At 54.6% G+C, this 17937-nt stretch overlaps 2 protein-coding genes across 21 annotated transcripts in view; one reads left to right on the forward strand and one right to left on the reverse strand.

Annotated features, from left to right (window-relative positions):
* ATXN2 (ataxin 2) overlaps positions 1–8685 on the forward strand; it is a 135824-nt gene extending 127139 nt beyond the window's left edge. For 7 of the 11 annotated variants that reach the window (XM_059040798.2, XM_067014733.1, XM_067014732.1 and 4 more), the window contains 2 exons: positions 716–784; positions 8301–8685. In XM_059040798.2, coding sequence (XP_058896781.2) covers positions 716–749 — 34 coding nt within the window. In that variant the 3' untranslated portion in view covers positions 750–784; positions 8301–8685. Of the gene's footprint in view, positions 1–715; positions 785–6347; positions 6517–8300 lie in introns of all 11 variants that reach the window. The other 4 variants (XR_010836768.1, XR_010836770.1, XR_010836771.1 and 1 more) reach the window with 2 other exon arrangements.
* The window catches only part of SH2B3 (SH2B adaptor protein 3), a 92049-nt gene that overhangs the window by 51746 nt on the left and 22366 nt on the right, over positions 1–17937 (reverse strand). The window contains exons 3-9 of one of the 10 annotated variants that reach the window (XM_067014755.1): positions 7863–8060; positions 4880–4981; positions 4706–4797; positions 4527–4618; positions 4212–4426; positions 3861–4122; positions 254–3077 (exon numbers count right to left, since the gene is read on the reverse strand). In XM_067014755.1, the coding sequence (XP_066870856.1) occupies positions 3034–3077; positions 3861–4122; positions 4212–4426; positions 4527–4618; positions 4706–4797; positions 4880–4981; positions 7863–8060 (1005 nt within the window). In that variant the 3' untranslated portion in view covers positions 254–3033. Of the gene's footprint in view, positions 1–253; positions 4123–4211; positions 4427–4526; positions 4622–4705; positions 4798–4879; positions 4982–7862; positions 8061–17937 lie in introns of those variants that run through there. The other 9 variants (XM_067014757.1, XM_067014754.1, XM_067014751.1 and 6 more) reach the window with 9 other exon arrangements.

Here is a 17937-nt window from a genome sequence, read left to right on the forward strand (position 1 = left end):
TAGTCCGAAGTTGTCCTGATTCAGGCATCTGTCTGTTTCACCAGTAGGGGGCAGGAGACACACACACACACACACACACACACACCTGTAATAAAGAAATCCAGAGGGCTGAAAAGATGCAGCGATGTACAAAGTAGCGTACTCCTGTAGACCCCTAAGCATTTGTTAATGTCTTCAGTTTGTGGGAGGAGGACAAACAGGAAAAGCAAGTATTTTACAGAGACTATAGATAGATAGAGCCTTTAAATACTGTGGTACCAAATCAAGATTCTGAAAACTTTGTTTTAATTCACATGTAGCAATTTGTACATTTTAGCAAAATTTGCATTCTTCAAGAATAAGTTACTTATACAGTACATAAACAATACATAAAAATTTGCCAAATACCTTCTGCCTATAATGATACAAGATGAATCCATTTTCTGTGTTGTCATTACAATGTGCTGCTTATTCTGCTAAACACTGGATGTCAGATGTGTCCTTGTTAAGAGTCCGTGGATAATAAACTATCAAGTTCCTCTAGCCTGTGGGAGATGTTAGCGCTCACATGACATTTGTGATAACAGACTTAGCCCTGAATAATAGCATAAAGGAACCTAAGGCAACCCTTAGGGAACGTTCAAGGCCTTGATTTTAAGTTAAACTGTTATGTAAAAATAGTGTTCTCTGGTTTAAGATTTTAATGATTGCTATTCCTTTCTCCTACACGGTACAGAAATGATCAAAGGCAGAAGATTTATACCAGATAAAGCCATATGGATTGCTGGTCTAAAATTCAAGGCAGGTTAGTTGACTTAATTCTTTGGTGCTGGTGACTGTTAGTTTGTAAAAGTTCACTGAAGTCAGGCAAAGGAAGTGATGATGCTGGGAGCAGTTAAGCTATCCTCGTTGTCTGTAATTAGAGATAACTGGAGGGCCTGTGACGCTTACTGTCCAACTGGCACTCAGAGTCTGGCTCTCAGCAGAGGCTGCTGGCTTGGCCTCTTGCCTCCAGCAGTGGTCACATTGAGGCTGGAAAGAGGGTGGTGGCATGTGCTATGACTGCGGTGGGCTGGCTGCAGCCGTCAGGATTGCTGCCTTACTGCCTGTGACGGCATCAAGCCCAGGGACCCACTGCTCCCGTTCCTCCAGCTCAACCTGCTCTAGCAGAAAGAAAAGGCATTGACTTAGTGTCGCTTCTTCCCAGGCCATGAGGGGCCTTTTTTGTCAGAATGTATTTGAGCTGTCCTGGCAACTCAGACACATTTAATGAAGAAATGTTTTTCTTGAACATTTTACACTGAAGCAGTCTGGAAGTGGGTGACTCTGTCACAGATTCTGAGCTTGTACTTTGTAGCCAGTCGGTCAGAGCTGCAGGCTTGCTGTGCCTGGCTTGCCTCTTGGCACTCCCTGAGAATTGTATGTTGAGAGGCTGTTAAGAAGTGAGTGCCCCTGGCTTGTGGATATCATATCCCAGATGTTTGTTTACCCTTCTGGTTGGAGGGAGGGAACTTACTTGTTTGGTTCATTGTCTGCTTGGCCCCTTTCCTGTGCAGACAGGGGAAAATCTGTACCAGTGACTTGTCAGAATTGACTTTCTGTGATGAGCTTTCTCTTGTAAAAGAGAAATCCAAAACAGTGCTTACTCCTGGTCTACACTTTGCTTAGCATTCATTAATCAGACCTGCTTGATGTGTAGAAAATGTGGCCCTTAGAAATAGACCACAACTCTAGATCAGGGTTGGTTATGCTTTACCATCTGTGAAAACACCCAGGACTGTTGGTTTTATCTGTATATATAAGGTGGGGGGAGGGAGGGGCACGCCACACAGCTTGCAGGATCTCAGTTCCCCCGACCAGGGATGGAACCCACGCCCCCTACAGGGGAAGCACAGAGCCCTACCACTGGACCAACAGGGAAGTCCCAGGAATGTTGGTTTTAAAAGTGGAAGAGAGGTGGCTCCTGACCTCCCTGCCCCTCCCAAAGTCTGACCTCTGACCTCTTGGAGTACAGAGAATGGCTGGAGGGAACAGACACACACCTCACCCCAGATAAGGCAGGCAAGTAGTTAGTTTAGGCCAAGGTTTAATTTTAGCTTTTGATCCATGAATGTTAAGCTGTGCTGAACTCCCAGTTTCCTAGAAGCCACTTGGATGAGCCCAGCGGCTATACTGAACGGCTCTGCTCGCACCCAGAAGCAGCTGCCTCCGCTCGGTCACTGCCTCCCTGGTTTCTGAGCCTCTGCGTGAAAGTTCCGGGAGGAGCCAGCCCCCTATGAATTGTATCACTTGTGAAAGGCAAGTATAGATGGAGATTTGACTGCAGGACCTCCCTGCATGGTAGAAGTTATGTGTGCCTATGTATACGTGCACACACGTGGCTACTGGTGGAATAGAACACTGATTGTGGGCTATTCAAGGAGTTTCTCAGTAGCTGTGGCACCAGATTCCTAGCTTCCATTTTGGCTTAAGAATGAGCTAAAACCTTGTGGGATAATTTAATAAGCCTTTAGACACTTGGAGGCTCCGAGCCAGCCCTGTTGGTGAAGGATTTACTAGAAAGGGCCCAGCAGCCCTTTATTCCTTTTTGCTTACCCCTCAGTTTAACTCTCACCATAAAGCTGCTGTAAACCAGAATCCAGTTTTTTATTCATAAGGCACCAGGGTGGAATTGTTCCCTGCCACCCTCCTGTTTCAGTAATTGCCTGAATTTCCCTGAAAGGGTGACACACTTCACTTCTCTACATTTAGGAAGGACAGTGGCTCCTCGGCAACAGGTGGCTATCCTGAGGATGCAATATAGACAAAGAAGCCAGGCATGCTGGCTCAAAGCAGGAATTGGTCCAGTAGGATTTGCATAGCTGTCTCTGACTACAAAAATCGCATGGGTATTAGTTCAAACAGTGCAATGAAATAAGCAGTGGTTTAATTTTGAAACCTGAATCCTTTGAAAAATTAATCTGAGGTAAAAATGTTTAAAATCATTTTTGACCTTTAGCTTGTCCATCTGCCAGAACTTTGTCCTAAAGTTGAGTCGAAGCAGGATAGGTGTGGTCACCTGTGGCTTGGGTACAGCAGACCCACCACGTGGACTGAAGCTATAACGGGAAAAACCACAGGAGAATCCAGGGCTTGTTAGTGTTTTGGGCTTCCTGATGGGCCCCCCTCCCGCCTCCCCAAGTAGAAAGTCTGCCAGCTGGGACAGTGTCAGTGAAAAAGAGAACAAGTTTCCACTGCCAACTCCAGCCCTCACCCCACTGCCCCCTCTACGAGTGATGGGGCCTGGTCCTAGGGACCCAGGGCAGGAGCTGGCGACATCCACGAACAAGAACTACATCTGTAAACAATAAGGAGAAAGCCAGGTGAGAATGGAACTTCTAGGAGGCCCTTTAACAGGCCTAATTGAAGGGTCACATCCAAACTGGAGTGAACAGTTAACAGTGTCCCTTAAATCTCTCTCTGGAAGGAAGGAAAGAAAGTTACATTCAGAAGTTCACATCTCTGCTTGCTTGTGCTTCTCGAGGGCCTCTGGGAGGCCTGTCAGAGAGGCGTGTACTGATTGTCTATGGCCCGCAGGTGGCTCCGGGAGGAGGAGTCCATTTCATAGTCCGAGTCCCGGGCTCGACTGGTGGGCTCGGGCTCCAGGTGCCGCAGGCTGTTGGCCAGTTCCTCAGGCGAAGGCACCAGGTGGAAGATCTGCTCTGGGGGAGAGGACCGGCCTGGGAGACCCTCTGGGCCGAGCCCCCGTGGACAGCCAGAAGCGCTAAGGTGGGGAAGGCCCAGCTCTGAATCCCAGCGAGAGAGGGAGAAAGGGAACAGGACAGTGTTGGAGGAACCTGGGGGACAAGTGACCAAGAGAGAGACCACACTGTCAGTCTTACCGGGGTGGAGGCAAGCGTTGGAGGGACACAACACGAGGCCTTGGTTCCCAGTGCCGCCACCCCCTTTATCAAGGGGCACTAGGGTCACACCTGGTGGCTGGGAGACGACTACCACATAGCTGGACAGCCGGACGTCACAGGCAGCCCCGCACTCGAGTGGGATGGGTGAGCGCTGGAAGTGCTGGAGCATGTCCACAACCGAGGGGAAGCGGAGGTGCTGCACACGACACTGGCCCCGCTCGGTCAGTGACAGGCGCAGGTGCTGCAGGAGAGGAGGACGGCAGGCTCAGGCCTTGGCCCCTAAGGGCCTTGAGCCTGGCCAGGGTGCAGCCCACCTGCCTGGGCCCCTACCTTGGCCATGCCCTGGAAGTTGAAGGTGAGCACGTACTCCCCACGCCGGGTCTCACTCTGCCGTACCAGGAACACTCCGTGAGCGTCAGGGCCCTGCAGCTGAACCAGCTGAGCTGCCTTCACTCGGGAGATGGGACCATGGAACCAGGGGTAGCAGGACAGGAAGTGATCTGTTTTCTGGCAGGCTGGATCCAGCAACCCCCCAGGAGAAGCACCTGATAGAGAAGGAGACGGGTGAATGGTGATCCTTTGTGTGTGCCTTATGTCCTGGGCTGAGTTCCAACATACCAGAGGACAAAGGCCCTGACCCCTCACCTTGGTTCAAGGAATCTGTGCTTCCCCTTGGAGAGTTAGATGTGCCGGGCTCTAAGGCTGAGGGAATATGTATCTCTGGGTCTGTGCTGAGTCTGCTGGAGAAGGGTTGGGGTTAAGAATCGGGGTAGGTCAGGAGGAGCAGTAAAAGCTGTGCCAGGAGTGGGGCCCTAGGGGCTCACCCTTGGCCTGCGCACTCCCGGAGCTCGGCCATCCATGAATTCAGCTGCTGCTCATCTCCCACCTCAAAGATGATGTCTGTCCGATCCTTCACCTGGCAGGGAGGGAGGGGAGAGCTGGGTGGGATCCCTGAGACCTGTGTCTGTTCCTCCCAGGGGTGGAAAGCTGTCACTCACCTTCAGCACAAAGGTGTAGAGGTTGTCCGGCATCTCGAGACGTGTGCATCGCCGAATCTCCTGGATGCTGGAGCAGGCTGCTTGTAGCTTGGGCTTTGAACTCTAGGAGACCAAGGCAGACATTCAAGGCCTGTCCCTGATGGCCCTTCACCCACCCAGGCCTCCGCTCTTTTCCGCAGTCTCCCCAGGGGCTAGCTTCTGAGTGCGTGCTCGCGGTGCTGCTGAGCAGGCACTCCAAGCCTGCAGTGGGTTCTAGCATTCTGCCTGGCAGGAGCCTGCAGACGGCCCTCTGCCTGTCGCCACAGCACCGTCTCCCCCGACCCCAACACACACACGCACCACACACACACATGCATACCACACGCACGCACGCACCCCACACACCGCACCACACACACACGCGCCCCCCACACACCCCTCCTAGCATTCTGCCTTGCAGGAGCCTGCAGAGGGCCCTCTGCCTGTCGCCACAGCACCGTCTCCCCCGACCCCAACACACACACACACACACACGTACCCCCACACCCACACCACCCACCACACACACACGCACCCCACACCCACGCACACCGCACACACACCACACACACACCCCTCCCCAGCACCCGATGTGGCCTAAGGGCCAATCTGTTTCACCTGGACCTGTGGACATTCCCGCTCTGACATGTGTCTGTTGGCTGACGCCTGTTTCTCTTCCCACACTGGTGGAGCAAAACCCCCCAACCCCCTACCCTGGCCAGTCACAGTGGCTGCTGGCCGCCTCATCGCAGTAAACCCAGAGAGGGGACGTGAGGGTATCCAACCCAAGTTCCCTCTATGGTGCTGGCTGACTCTGCCTGGGGCCCCAGGATTTTATCATACCTTTAGCTCCGCTCCTCCCCTCCATTGGCTCCCCACCAGTACGGGTCTCTCCCAGCCTAACGGCGGCCTTAGGAAGCAGATACTATCACTACACCTTAAAAAGAAGAAACTCAAATCTTGGAAGTGAAGTCATTTGCCTGAGGAAGTGGCGATCAGGTTGTGAACCCTTATCCAAAGCATACAGCCTACCAAGAACCTCAAATTCCCTCACCTAGCTAATCTGTCCTGCCTTCAAGTCTTAGGACAAAGAAGGGTGTGGCAGAGTAGCTTAGCTATGGGCTCCTGGGGCTCTTTTGCCAATGTGCCCAAAGGGGCAAAGCCTGGCATGGCTGGCCTCAATTACAGCCAGCCAGAGACCCACACAAAACCTGGGGCCCAGCAGTCTTCCCGTGACATTCAACACACGTGGGGTTCAGAGTGGGTGGGAGGTGACCCCCTATCCTGACGGACCCTGCAGATGCTTGTTCCCAGGGCCCAGGAGCGCTCATCGTTTTCTCAGAAAGGAGATCACCCCCCTTCACTGCCCCCATCTTCTCCACTTCCTCCTGTGATAAGATTGGTAAGATTGATTCTCTGGGGTCATGAGATGATCGATGGCTGCTTCCAGCAGAGGCCAAAAGAAGAGTGTGGGGGAAGGAGCAAGATGTGGGGAGTGGACAGAGGAGACCCAACTCCTAAGAGCCAGGAGACAGACAGCAAGGCCCACCTGGAAATAACCACAGCTCCCACCAAGGCAGTGCCGGCTGGGGAGGAGGAAACAAGAGGCAGGAGCGAAGGTGAGTTCCAAGCACAGTGGCTTTGGCGGACCTGACCTCCATGAGGGGCCGACTTTTCAAAAGGTGGTGCAAGAGTCAATCCGCAAAGCCATATGCTTAATCATGCTTCAGACACACAGGTGCCAGGGTTCTGATAGAAGGATGGTGACCCCAGGACTGGGCAGCCTGGCAGGAGAGGGTTGGTCGAAGTGGGGCCCTTCCTGGTCCAGGCCCACCCCTAGAAGCTCTTGGAGCTGCCAGTCCTGCTGCCCTGGTTGCTGCACACAGTCTGGGGAGAACAACTCTGGGAAGAAGCTCAGAGAGGCCGCACACCTGCCAAATCCCAGCCCGCAGCGAGCAGCGCCAGCCAGGGCGTCCTCACCCTTCAAGTTCTTGTATGCCGCCCCGCCGAGTTCCTCAGCCCGGGAGCCTCGCCTGGCACCTGCACAAGCACTGGACACGCTGGAGCGCGTGGGAAGCAGGGCCTCCTCTGCTCTCCCAGCGGCCTTCACTGTCGGCCAGCCCCTCTGTCTCTATGTCCCGTCTGCAAAACGGGTTAGGTGCCGAGGGCTCCTTCGCTCGCTTCTGCAGTTGGCCCTGCCTGGACCCCCAGCCTCCCCACTATCTCTGGGCCCTCAGCATCACTGGGAGGAAGCAGGCCAGGCCGAGAGGGTAACAGGCCTCGTCTCCCTTTCAGTTTCGCTCTGGGCCCTGGGCCCTGCCCCCAGTGGGAGTGCCAAGATTACTGGCAGAGCCTGGTTTCACTCTGAAAGTGGGGCCCTCCATGCCAGCTTCACCCGCAGCAGCTGAGGAACCGCTGACCTGACAGGCAGTGAGGAGAGCATTCCCCTCCTCCCCCCACAGCCAACCCTGGCCGCACAGACGGTGGCGAAACTCGTCCTGGCTCCCCTGTGCCTGCTGGCTGAGCATGATACGGGTTCTTTGGTGTCTTCGCGGTGGCCCAGGCTCACACAACTCCAGAGGCTGAGCCGGGGCCCAAACCCCAGCCTGCCAAGGACCAGAGCCAGTGCATCTGACTACAATGCTGCCTGGTGGCGGAGATGCCAGGGGCTCTGCCCAGATTGGAGAGGCAATTGAGAGCACAGGGACAGACATCCTCACCTATGGCCACAGCCCTAGCTGGACAGTCCAGAGCAGGACTTGTGAGCGCTGGTCACTGTGTGGATGGACCAGTGGGCGCCTTTCTGACTGAACAACGTGAGGGAACAGAGCTGTGGTGGAGAGAGCCGAGCCCGAGCCGCAGCCGCAGGAACACATGGGGCTTCAGGTTCCCCTCCTTTCACACACCCCTCTCTTCCACCTGCCGCGCAGAGCAAGCCAGGCCAGCAGCTGCTCTCTGGACCCACCTCAGAGTCACACTGTGCTTGGGTGATCAAGTGACCAGACCATCCCAGTGTTTGTAGTACAGGCAGTAGACTGTCACCCGCCACGTCCTGCAGCATCCCTCCTGGGGAGCTGGTCTTCTCATTCTTAGCTCCCAGCATCCAAAAAGCCAACGGCCACTGTGCCTCCAGTGGTAATCCATTCTTTCTTTGCTCTGGCTGCTAGGAAGCGCAAAGACAAAGATGTAGACCAGCTCTGACACTGTCCTCACAGTAGGGCTTGCGTTTCTAGAGCTAACTTTATCCAGGCTTTTTAATTTTTCTTATTCCTCTAGGCCCAAGGGCTCAGTCTTGACCCTACCCTTCTTGTATAACCTTGGACAAGCGACTCAGCCCTCCATGCCTTAGTTTTGTCAGATGTATGTATGGTGGAAATACTTAATAGTCCCTCTCTTTTCACAGGGTTGGTATGGTGATTGGGTGAACTATTGCAAGTGAAAGAACTACCTGATAAACAGCTGTTAAATTTCCAGGCTGGGGTCTGAGGCCAGCCAAGATGGGAAAAGCCTGCTTGGGTTGACTGCAGCGTTACAGTGCTCCCATGTCACAGGACTGCAGCACGGCAGCATTACAGTGCGCTCCTGTGTCACGTACAGTACTACAGCGTCCCCTGAGCACACATCTGCTTTCTCTCAACCTTACAGACCTTGTTTGTAACGTGCTCCCTTTCGACCTGCAACGAAGTTGACACATAATATAACCTCCCTCCCTACGTACATACCCTAAGTAAGATAAAAGGGAAGTAATGGAATGTAATTAATACTAAAATAAAATGTATATCACTGTGGCTATGCACACACACAATGAACACTCAGGTGCTTCCGGGTTGGAAGAGATCAAGGACATGAAGGTACCAGAGGGTAGGGTGAACCCTGAAAGGACAATTAGTCTGTTCAGTGGACATGGCAGGACGTTCCATGTGCTTCTACGTAAGACAGAGCAAAATTCTGGCCCTAGGTTTGTTCTCGTGCTTTTTGGAGGGCGTTTTGGTCAGCTCTGCCTAGCCCGCGGGTTCATCCGGTCCTCCTCAGCTCCCACTGTCCAAGGACTCCTGTCTCCCGTGGCAGGGGGCCAGCAGTGGGCGGCCTCTGGGCCTCGAAGCTGCCTGGCGGGGCTGAGAGGGTGACTGGGACCCCAGACCCGGCCTCTCTCTGGAGGCCCTGCCTGCCCTAGAGCTGCTGCCACTCCCTGTGTGCTCAGGGGTGGGGATGGTCCTTCCAGAGCCTTCCAGGGCCCTGGGCTGCACCCTGCTCTGCCGTGTACTCGTGGCCATTCACGCCCAAGAGCTGCCGGTGCCCCAGCAGGAACGAAATACACTTCTGTGAGAGCTCCCAGAGAAGGGAGACAGACACCCAACAGGCAGGGCACGGTAAGGGCCAGCACGGGTGGGTGGGAGGGCAGTGAGCTGCCCGGGTGCCGGGATGACCCTGGCAAAGGCCCTGAGGTGGCGAAGCAAAGGCGCAGTGAGGCTGGCGCGCAGCGAGGCGGTCCCCTCGGGACCTTGAGGCTGTGGGAGTCCGTCGGCTTATTCTAAGGTGGAGCTGTGGCGGTGGGCAGCTTACGCTCACATTAAATACTTGGGCAGAAGCAGGCCAGCTAGTTGGGCCAGACCCCTGCTCTTACCCGCCGCTTTCGAGGGAGGCTGGAGGGGACGACAACATCCAATTCACACCCGAGCAGGAAAGGGCCTGGCACGGAGGGTCCCGTGGTCTGGGCAGGCCGAGCCCTCACAATGGCCTTACTCCATCCACTGTAGGGGCCTTTATCCTTCAAGGGACAGCCTTGAGGGGAGACCTCCCACCACCATCTGGAACCCCCCAGGCCACACCAGCTCCTTAGCAGTCTTGCCTCTCCCAGGGTTTGGGACCCTCATTCCTGTCCTATAAAGAGCAGCATGGGACAGGAAGTAGGACACAGTGTACGGGCAAAGGTCTAGGGCCAAGCCACACTCCTCTGCCACGGCACTCATGCCCTCAAGGTAGCATCCCCGTGGCCTGGAGGCGAGGTTAGACGAGCCCTCGCTACTATTGGCAACGTGGGGACAGTAAGCAGACTCCAGGAGGGGGAGGAGGAGAGTGCAGTCTGATGGGGCCCTGAAAACTTAAAGGCCCAGAAAAAATTCTAGATCCCAGTCATAGATAACTGAGTCCCCCAACCCCAGGCCACAGCCCACAATTGATAACTGCCTGTTTGGATGAATGAATGAACAAATGGACCAAAAAACATTATGGGAAAGGCTAAATCATTGTATCAAAACAACCTTAAAAGAAGAGAGAGAGAGAAAATACCCTGTCTTGTTCCAAAAATTTTTGTCGGGTTATAGGGATACTCCGAGTGGGAAGGGAGACAACTGCTAGAACACAGACCAGAGTTTCACTTGCCACTAATTTGATTCTGAGCTTCCTGACAGCCAGCGCAAAGAGGGATTCCCCAAGAGAAGGCAGCCTCTTGTGCGTGGAGAATCACGTGCACAGTAGTACGTTAAAGGCTCCGAGAAGACCTGAAGCAGAGGAACCTGAACCCGTGTGCTCCCCAGACTTTGGCCACCCTGTGTCCCGCTCAGAAGCCTCTCTGGGGTCTGCACAACCACCACAAACAACATTGCCATCCTGGTTTTGGAGAATTAAGACAGTCCTGGCCTTGAGTCTCAGCTCTGCCTCATCCTCCATGGACAAGTGACTCACCTCTCCTAGCCTCAGTCTCCACTTCTGTAAAGCGGGGTAATAGTGCCCCTACCTTCCATGAGAATTTGGCAATACAGCGTGTGCAAGGTATGGGAAGGTCCCTGGGGACACCGCACAAGGTGGGGGTGAGCACAGCGCCTTAGGAATGCAGACTTAGGAATACCCGATCTGCTCAGAAGCGAACAGCACCTCCTGAGGAAACTTTCAGCTTTCACAGCTCTTTCCACGACAAGACCATGAGCCCAAGGCGGCCTCCGTGCTCCCTTTCCATCTTTGTGTGTCCTCTGCAGGGCATAGAGTTAGTGGCTTTAAATGTTTGCTGAGCACTGTCCAAAGTGGAGAAGGTGGAGGAAAAGGCACTGGAGGCTAAGGGTACGGCAAGAGCTAACATCCAGAGACCAGAAAGTACAGCCAAATCCACAAGATGGCAGGGGAGTTGGCTGTGGCTAGAAACGGTACTAACAGACCCCCTCACACCACCCTTTAGTGAGCACCTACTATGTACCAGGCACTGGGGCCTGGGCTATCCATCCAGGACCCCTTTGAACTGTTGAATTCACAGGCCAGCACCACTTCCAGAAAATTCAAATTTCAAAGAAAAGAGCATCATATTGAACGGAGGTGCCAGGACCAAAGAAGTAGGAAGGTCATTGTTCCAGAGTGGAGGGCAATCCTTGACAAAACTATGGTGATACTTTGAGACCAACCTGCTCTGGGGCACCCGTCTGAGGAACAGTGGTGGGTGCCTCCCATGACCCCCCAAACAGCCCATGAGGCTGGTGTTTTTATCCGCACTTGACAAATGAGGAGCCAAGGCTAAGGGAACCTCCCGGAGGGACTGGTCACAATACATGATGCACAGCCAGCGGGCCTGGGTCCTCTGGAAATCAGCCCAGGATCCGTGTTTAACGTGGGCCCCGGGTGCGTCTGGAACCCACGGCATCTGAGGGGAAGGCTGGGCGGGGGGGCCACACCCACCTCCCTCCCCTGCCCCCCTTTCCCCAGGCACAAGAGACTTGGAGGAGGGAGGGCTCAGTCCATCCATGCACAGCGGCAGAATGGTGCATGCTGGGAAGGGCTCTGGAACCAGCCGGCCTGGGGGCAAAGGGGGCACTCACAGGGAGCCCCCACCAAGCGTGAGGCGTCAGAAAACGGGGTGACACCCTGAGCTCCCTGCGAGATGGGCAGCACCCAAACTGAGCTGCTGTCCATCAGTCCCGTCCTTGCTACTCCCAGACACGTCCAGAATCCAGCGGCTTCCCACCGCCTCCTCTGCTCAGAACTCTGCTGTGGGCCCCCATCTTGCTGCTCCTCTCCGTGGCCCTTGAGGCGCTGCATGACCTTGTTCTTGTTTCCTCCTCAATCTCTTCCACTGTTCCTTCCCACTCACTCCGGTCCAGCCACACTGGCCTCCACTGTTCCTGCGATGTAGCAAGCACACTCCCACCTTGGGGCCTTTGTACCTGCTGCTCCCTCTGTCTGAAAGGCACTTTGCCCACATTTTCACAAATCGGGCTCCTCTCGGGTTCAGGTCTCAGCTCGAGGGTCACCTCCTCAGGAAGGCCCTCCCTCAGCAGGTGTCTAAATACACAGAGTCACCATCACAGAATCCCTTTACTTCCTTCACTGCACTTACCAACCTGTGAAGTGCTCTCTGTGGGGCCTTGTGGCATCCCTGGTACCAAGCACAGCGCCCCTGGTGGGTTGTAGATGCTCACTTTCATTCCTATACAAATATTCATCACAGGCCCTTGGTTCGCCAAGTGTCGTGAGTGCTGGGGATAAGTAGGGCCCAGGATAGGGCCCCCACTGCAGACCACCCATCGCCACGAGGGCTCTGGAGGAGTGGCAGGGATACGTCAAAGCAGGGTGATCGGGGTGAGGACGGAGGACACGGGGTTGGGCCTCCAGGGGCTCGAGCCAGCCAGGGGAGAGGACTGGCTGAGAGGAAGGCTCTGGACACCTCACGGAACACATCAGGCTCGTGTTACAGATGGAAGAATTGGAAGAATGGGGGCCCTGAGAGGCAAAATCACTTGTCGCCGGCCATGGAGAAAGAAGCCAAGAAAAGCTGGGGCTCGGACCCTCGTCTGCCCAGTCCCAGAGCCCACACCACACGTCCCCATCCAGCCCGTTCCTCCCAGCTCATGTTCTCTCCCACCACCAGGCCTGACCCAAACTGCGGGTCTCAGCCGAGAGAACCTCCCCTCCTCCTCCAGGGAGCCTTCTCTGATCACCACGTCGTGGTCAGCGCGATTCCTGTGCCTCTCGCTCGGCACGGGGCTTATCAGCCCTGGCCATAATTTCCTGAAGGTGCAGCTGCCCCCACCGCCTGCCTGGGAGTTCCTCGGGGGGTGGGGACAGGGCACCAGGTCTTGTTCCCAGCTGGGGCCCAGCACCGGGTCCAGCCCAGAGGAGGTACTTGCAGAGGGTTTGTCAGATGGATGGGTGAGTAGCTGCTAGGTGCCTGGGGCCCCAGCCCTCATGTTTCGGGAACAGGGGCAGATGCGGGGGGCGGGGGGGGGAGGGTGAGTTATCTCACCCCCTTGTTACCCGGCTCCCTAGGGGGGCAAACCGAAGGCAATGAGCCCGTTCCAGGGGCTGAACAAATGTTGGAACTACAGGCCACAGGTCACTTCCTTCCTCTGCCCCCAGCCAGAGCCCCGCAACACACACACAGGCCCTTCGAGTGCCTGCTTCAGCCGCTTTTTCTCCACGCGAGCCTGAGAAAATCACTCCACTTCTCTGTGCTTTTGTTTTCTCACCTGTAAAATGGGGATGATGTTGGAGTGCACCCCCGGGGCTTCTGTACGTGAACCTGCCTGTCGCCCTGAGTACACAGGAGTCTCCCAGGTCTCCCCCTTGGTCTGCTCCCTGTCGCCTCAAGCTCCCTCTCCCCACGGGGGAGCAGGAAAGAGATGGGAGAAGCTTCCATAAAAGCCACATGGATGAAGTCAGCTTCCCCTTTCTGGCAAGTGAGAGCCCGCCAATGCCAGAAGCAGAGCTTCTCCAGAGCCGATACTGACATGGTGAGACACCCCCAAACATAACCACCCTGCTCCGAGCCCCCACCATTTTGCCTCCCTCCTCTGGTGGCAGCCCCAGATCCCACCCTGAGCGACCAAGCCTGAGGGTGGGGGCCTGCACCCCCCACTATTGGACCCAGAGAGACCCTGTAGGGGGGGCAGCCAGCCAGAGATGCTGAAACAGACAGGGGCTGGGGGCTCGTCTGAAGCCCCACCTGCAGTGAGCTCCCCCTCAAGCCTGTAAAAGTCCCCCCGCCCCGACATGTCCGAAAGACAGACTCTCAGTGACACAGACACAAAGCCCCCTCTGAGAGAGATGGCGACCACCCCCACACACACACAATCACAGAGGCTGGGACACAAAGCCCCTCTCAGATGCTGGAGCAACCATCCCCTCAGAGACAAACTCCCAGAGACAGAGACCCCCATAGAGAGAGACAGCCCCGAACACACACACACAACCAGTCTGGGACCCCCTGACAGCCACTCAAACCCCTCCTGAGACACGCGTGTCCTAGTTCACGCTGAGTGGCTGAGTGTGGATTGCCCAGCTGTGAAGATGGGCAGGCACTTCCGCTCTGAGGCTGGCCGGGTGGGGGGGTCTGTGGCTTTAGAGGGACCACACCCGGAAGTCCCACTCCCTGCACCCCGTCACAGGCGTGGATGAACGGGCGAGAACCAAGCAGCTTACGGACCCCCCGCCACCTTTGCTAGCTGATCTCGCCTCCCCCCTCAGGGTGACAGCGGTCCAGGCCACGTGGCCCAGCCTGGGGAGGAGTGTCCTGGGATGGGGCCTCGCAGAGGCAGGAACAGAGGAGCCAGTGCCACCACCCTCACTAGCCAGGCCACATGCCCACGCCTCCGAGGCCTCTCCCTGCTACACCTTTCCTCCATGCGGGGCACCACTCCTGGCCAAGACCTTCGGCAAATGAGGATCAACCACTTTCCAGGGCCTGGAGCTGCTCAGCAGCCTCCATCAGCTCCCCTTCCATCAGTTACCTGCTGCCCTGCCTCAGACGGTCTCGAGGACAGAGCGGTGTCTCTGTCTGGGAGCGCTGAGCTGGCACTTGGGCCTGGGCCTACCGGGGGTCCGGAGCAGGGTCGGGGCCCAGCCAGAACCCCAGCCCAGCCCAGCCCCCTGCCGGCTGCAATCCAGCTGCCACCAGCCCACGCCTTGGGCGACCGCATCCTGCTCCCAGCATCCCGCCAGGAATCCTCCCTGCCCCGCGTGGCCGAGGAGCCGCAAGGCCCGCGCACCCTGTCCCTGTCCACCTTCACGCAAGCTAGGCCTTCCTCTTGTAGTGCTGCTCTGGCTACCTCAGTGCCAGGACACCCCGGGCCTCGCGTACCGGTCTGTGGTCAGCCCCCAAGACAGGAAGCCGTGGCTCCCCGCCACGTGCCCAGGCCCCGAGTCTGGCACTGCTCCCCGGGCTTTCCTGCAGCACGGGCAGGTGTGCTCAGTGCTCGAGGGGAAAGCAGAGGAGCACCTGAGTCTCACAGGGCCAGGGGTCCCGGAGCTGGCCGGCCCCCCAGGGCCTTTTGCGGTGGGCCCACCTCCCGGCCCCTCTGTGGAGCCGGCCCGGTGGGGGAAGCCCCTCGCCCCTGCAGCACAGCCCTCAGCTGCACCCTGGGCCCCGTGTCTGCTCCACGCCTGGTGAGAGTGGAAAAAGATATGGTTAAGAAACAACAAATAACCTCTGTCACCGGCCTCCGGTAGGGGAGTGCACTGGAGGGAGGGGGGTCTCGTCACCACCAAGATCCCCAAAATCCCCGACAGTGGCCACCGCCTGCCTTCGAAGAATGATGATTCAGAAGAAGAGGTGAAAGCGAGGGCCTCTGGGGCTCAAGGGGCTGCAGGGACGCCAGGGAGGCTCAGAGTCAGCTGAGCAGAGCCTTGGGCTGAGCTGACAGGGAAACCAGGGCAACAGCCCAGGAATCTCCACCCTTCCAAGCTCAATCTGTCATATGAGTTGCTGTCATTATCCTTAGCCCACGTTTAGTGATATGCCTTGACATACAGCAGCTCACTGACACCAAACAACAACAGGAAACTGTACCAGCCACAAAGAATAAAAGCTGGCTGGATTAAATAATTAAATGTGAAAAATGAAACCAAGACAAAACTGGAATAGAAGAACCTAAATAATTATCTGATCCCAGGGTCGGGGAGGCCTTTCTAAGCAGCAAAAGCAAAGAACAAAATCATAAAAGAAAAGATCACTGTATTTCACTGCCCAGACTTAAAAACCTCCATAGGCCAAGAAACTCAAGACCAGTCGAAAAGCCAAATGGCAAACTAGGGAAATATTTGCAACATGTGACAGAGTGCTAATGTCAGTGTAAAGAGCTGCAGGTCAACAGGAGAGAGGCAGGCAGTGCAGGAGAGGAGCACACAGAGTTAATGGCCTGTAAGTCACAGAAAATGTCTATGACCAAGAAACATTGGAGAAAGAGTCAAAATCCACAGGGACAGAAAGTAGGATCAGTGGTTGCCAGCGGCTGGGGGGATGGGGGTGGGGGCCGATGCTAACAGACACTGGGTTTCTCTCTGAGGTGATGGAAATGTTCTGCAATTGGATGGAGCTGATGGTTGCACACACGGTGAGTATACTAAAAACAACGAACTGCACTTTAACATGGTGAATTTTATGTTATGTGAATTGTATCTCAGTGTTTTTAAAAAAGAAAAATGGTTTGTTCCATTCATAAGCAGAAAGGACAAGATAACCACTTCACCTAGAAGTTGGCAAAGGTTTTTAAAATAATAGCCAGTGTTAGCACCACTATTTGAAGATAGATGGGTATAACCTTCCTAGAAGACTATTTGGAAAGGATATATCAGAAGCATTAGAAATAGCTAGTGAGCACGTGAAAAGATGCTCAACATCATTAGCCATCAGGAAATGTAAATCAAAGCCATTCACACCTGCTAGGGTGGCTACTATCAAAAAGATAGAAAGAGCTTCCCTGGTGGCGCAGTGGTTGAGAGTCCGCCTGCCGATGCAGGGGACGCGGGTTCGTGCCCCGGTCCGGGAGGATCCCACGTGCCGCGGAGCGGCTGGGCCCGTGAGCCATGGCCGCTGAGCCTGCGCGTCCGGAGCCTGTGCTCCGCAACGGGAGAGGCCACAACAGTGAGAGGCCCGCGTACCACACACACACACACACACACACACACACACACACACACACACACACACACGCGCGCGAAAAAAGATAGTAACAAGTGTGGGAGGGACTTCCCTGGCGGTCCAGTGGTTAAGAATCCACCTTCCAAATGCAGGGGGTGCGGGTTTGATCCCTGGTCAAGGAACTAAGATCCCACACGCCGTGGGGCAACTAAGCCTGCGTGCTCTAGAGCCCACACGCCACAACTGAAGAGAAGCCCGCATGCCGTGACGAAAGATCCCACATGCTGCAACTAAGATCCGACAGAGCCAAATAAATAATAAAATAATAAAAACAAGCATTGGTGAGGATGTGGAGAAATTGGAACCCTCATACATCACTGATGGGAATATAAAATGGTGCGGTTCTCTGGAAAACAGTTTGGCAGCTCCTCAAAATTTTAAACATAGAGTTACCATATGATCCAGCAATTCCACTCCTAAGGCATATACCCAGGGAAAAACGAATACATATGTCCACACAAAAACTTATTCACGAATGTTCGTGGCAGCACTATTCACAGTCGCCCCAAAGTGGAAACAACCTAATGTCCATCACTGAGGAATGGATAAACAAAATGTGATCTATTCATACAATGGAATATTATTTGCAATAAAAAGGAACAAAATACTGACACAAGCTACAGCAGGACGAACCTTGAACATGTGATGCTGAGTGAAAGAAGACAGTCGCAAAAGACCACATATTGTCTGATTCCATTTATATGAAAAGAACAAGCTAGGCAAACCTATAGAGACAGAAAGTATTGATAGATTAGTGGTTGCCTGGGGGTGGGGGAGAGGAGGAATGTGGAGTGACTGCTGACGAGCACAAGGTCTCTTTGAGATGATGAACGTGGTCTAAAATTAAATAGTTATACAGCCCTGTAAATATACCAAAAATCACTGTACCCTTTAAACGAGTTAATTTTATAATTTGTAAACTATATCTCAATAAAGCTTTGAGAGAAAGAGAAAACATGAGAAGCGCTCACAAAGGCTTCCACCCAGCACTTCCCTTCTAGGAATATGCTTCTAAGGAAATAATCAGAGATGGGCAGCAAGATTTACATGCAAGATGTTTGTCACAAGGTTGCCCAGTTGAGCAAATAAATTCGAAGTGGACTGAAACAGGAGTCTAGATAAGCATAGATAGATATATCAT

This window comes from Kogia breviceps, chromosome 15 (assembly GCF_026419965.1).
Source record: "Kogia breviceps isolate mKogBre1 chromosome 15, mKogBre1 haplotype 1, whole genome shotgun sequence".
NCBI lineage: Eukaryota > Metazoa > Chordata > Mammalia > Artiodactyla > Physeteridae > Kogia > Kogia breviceps.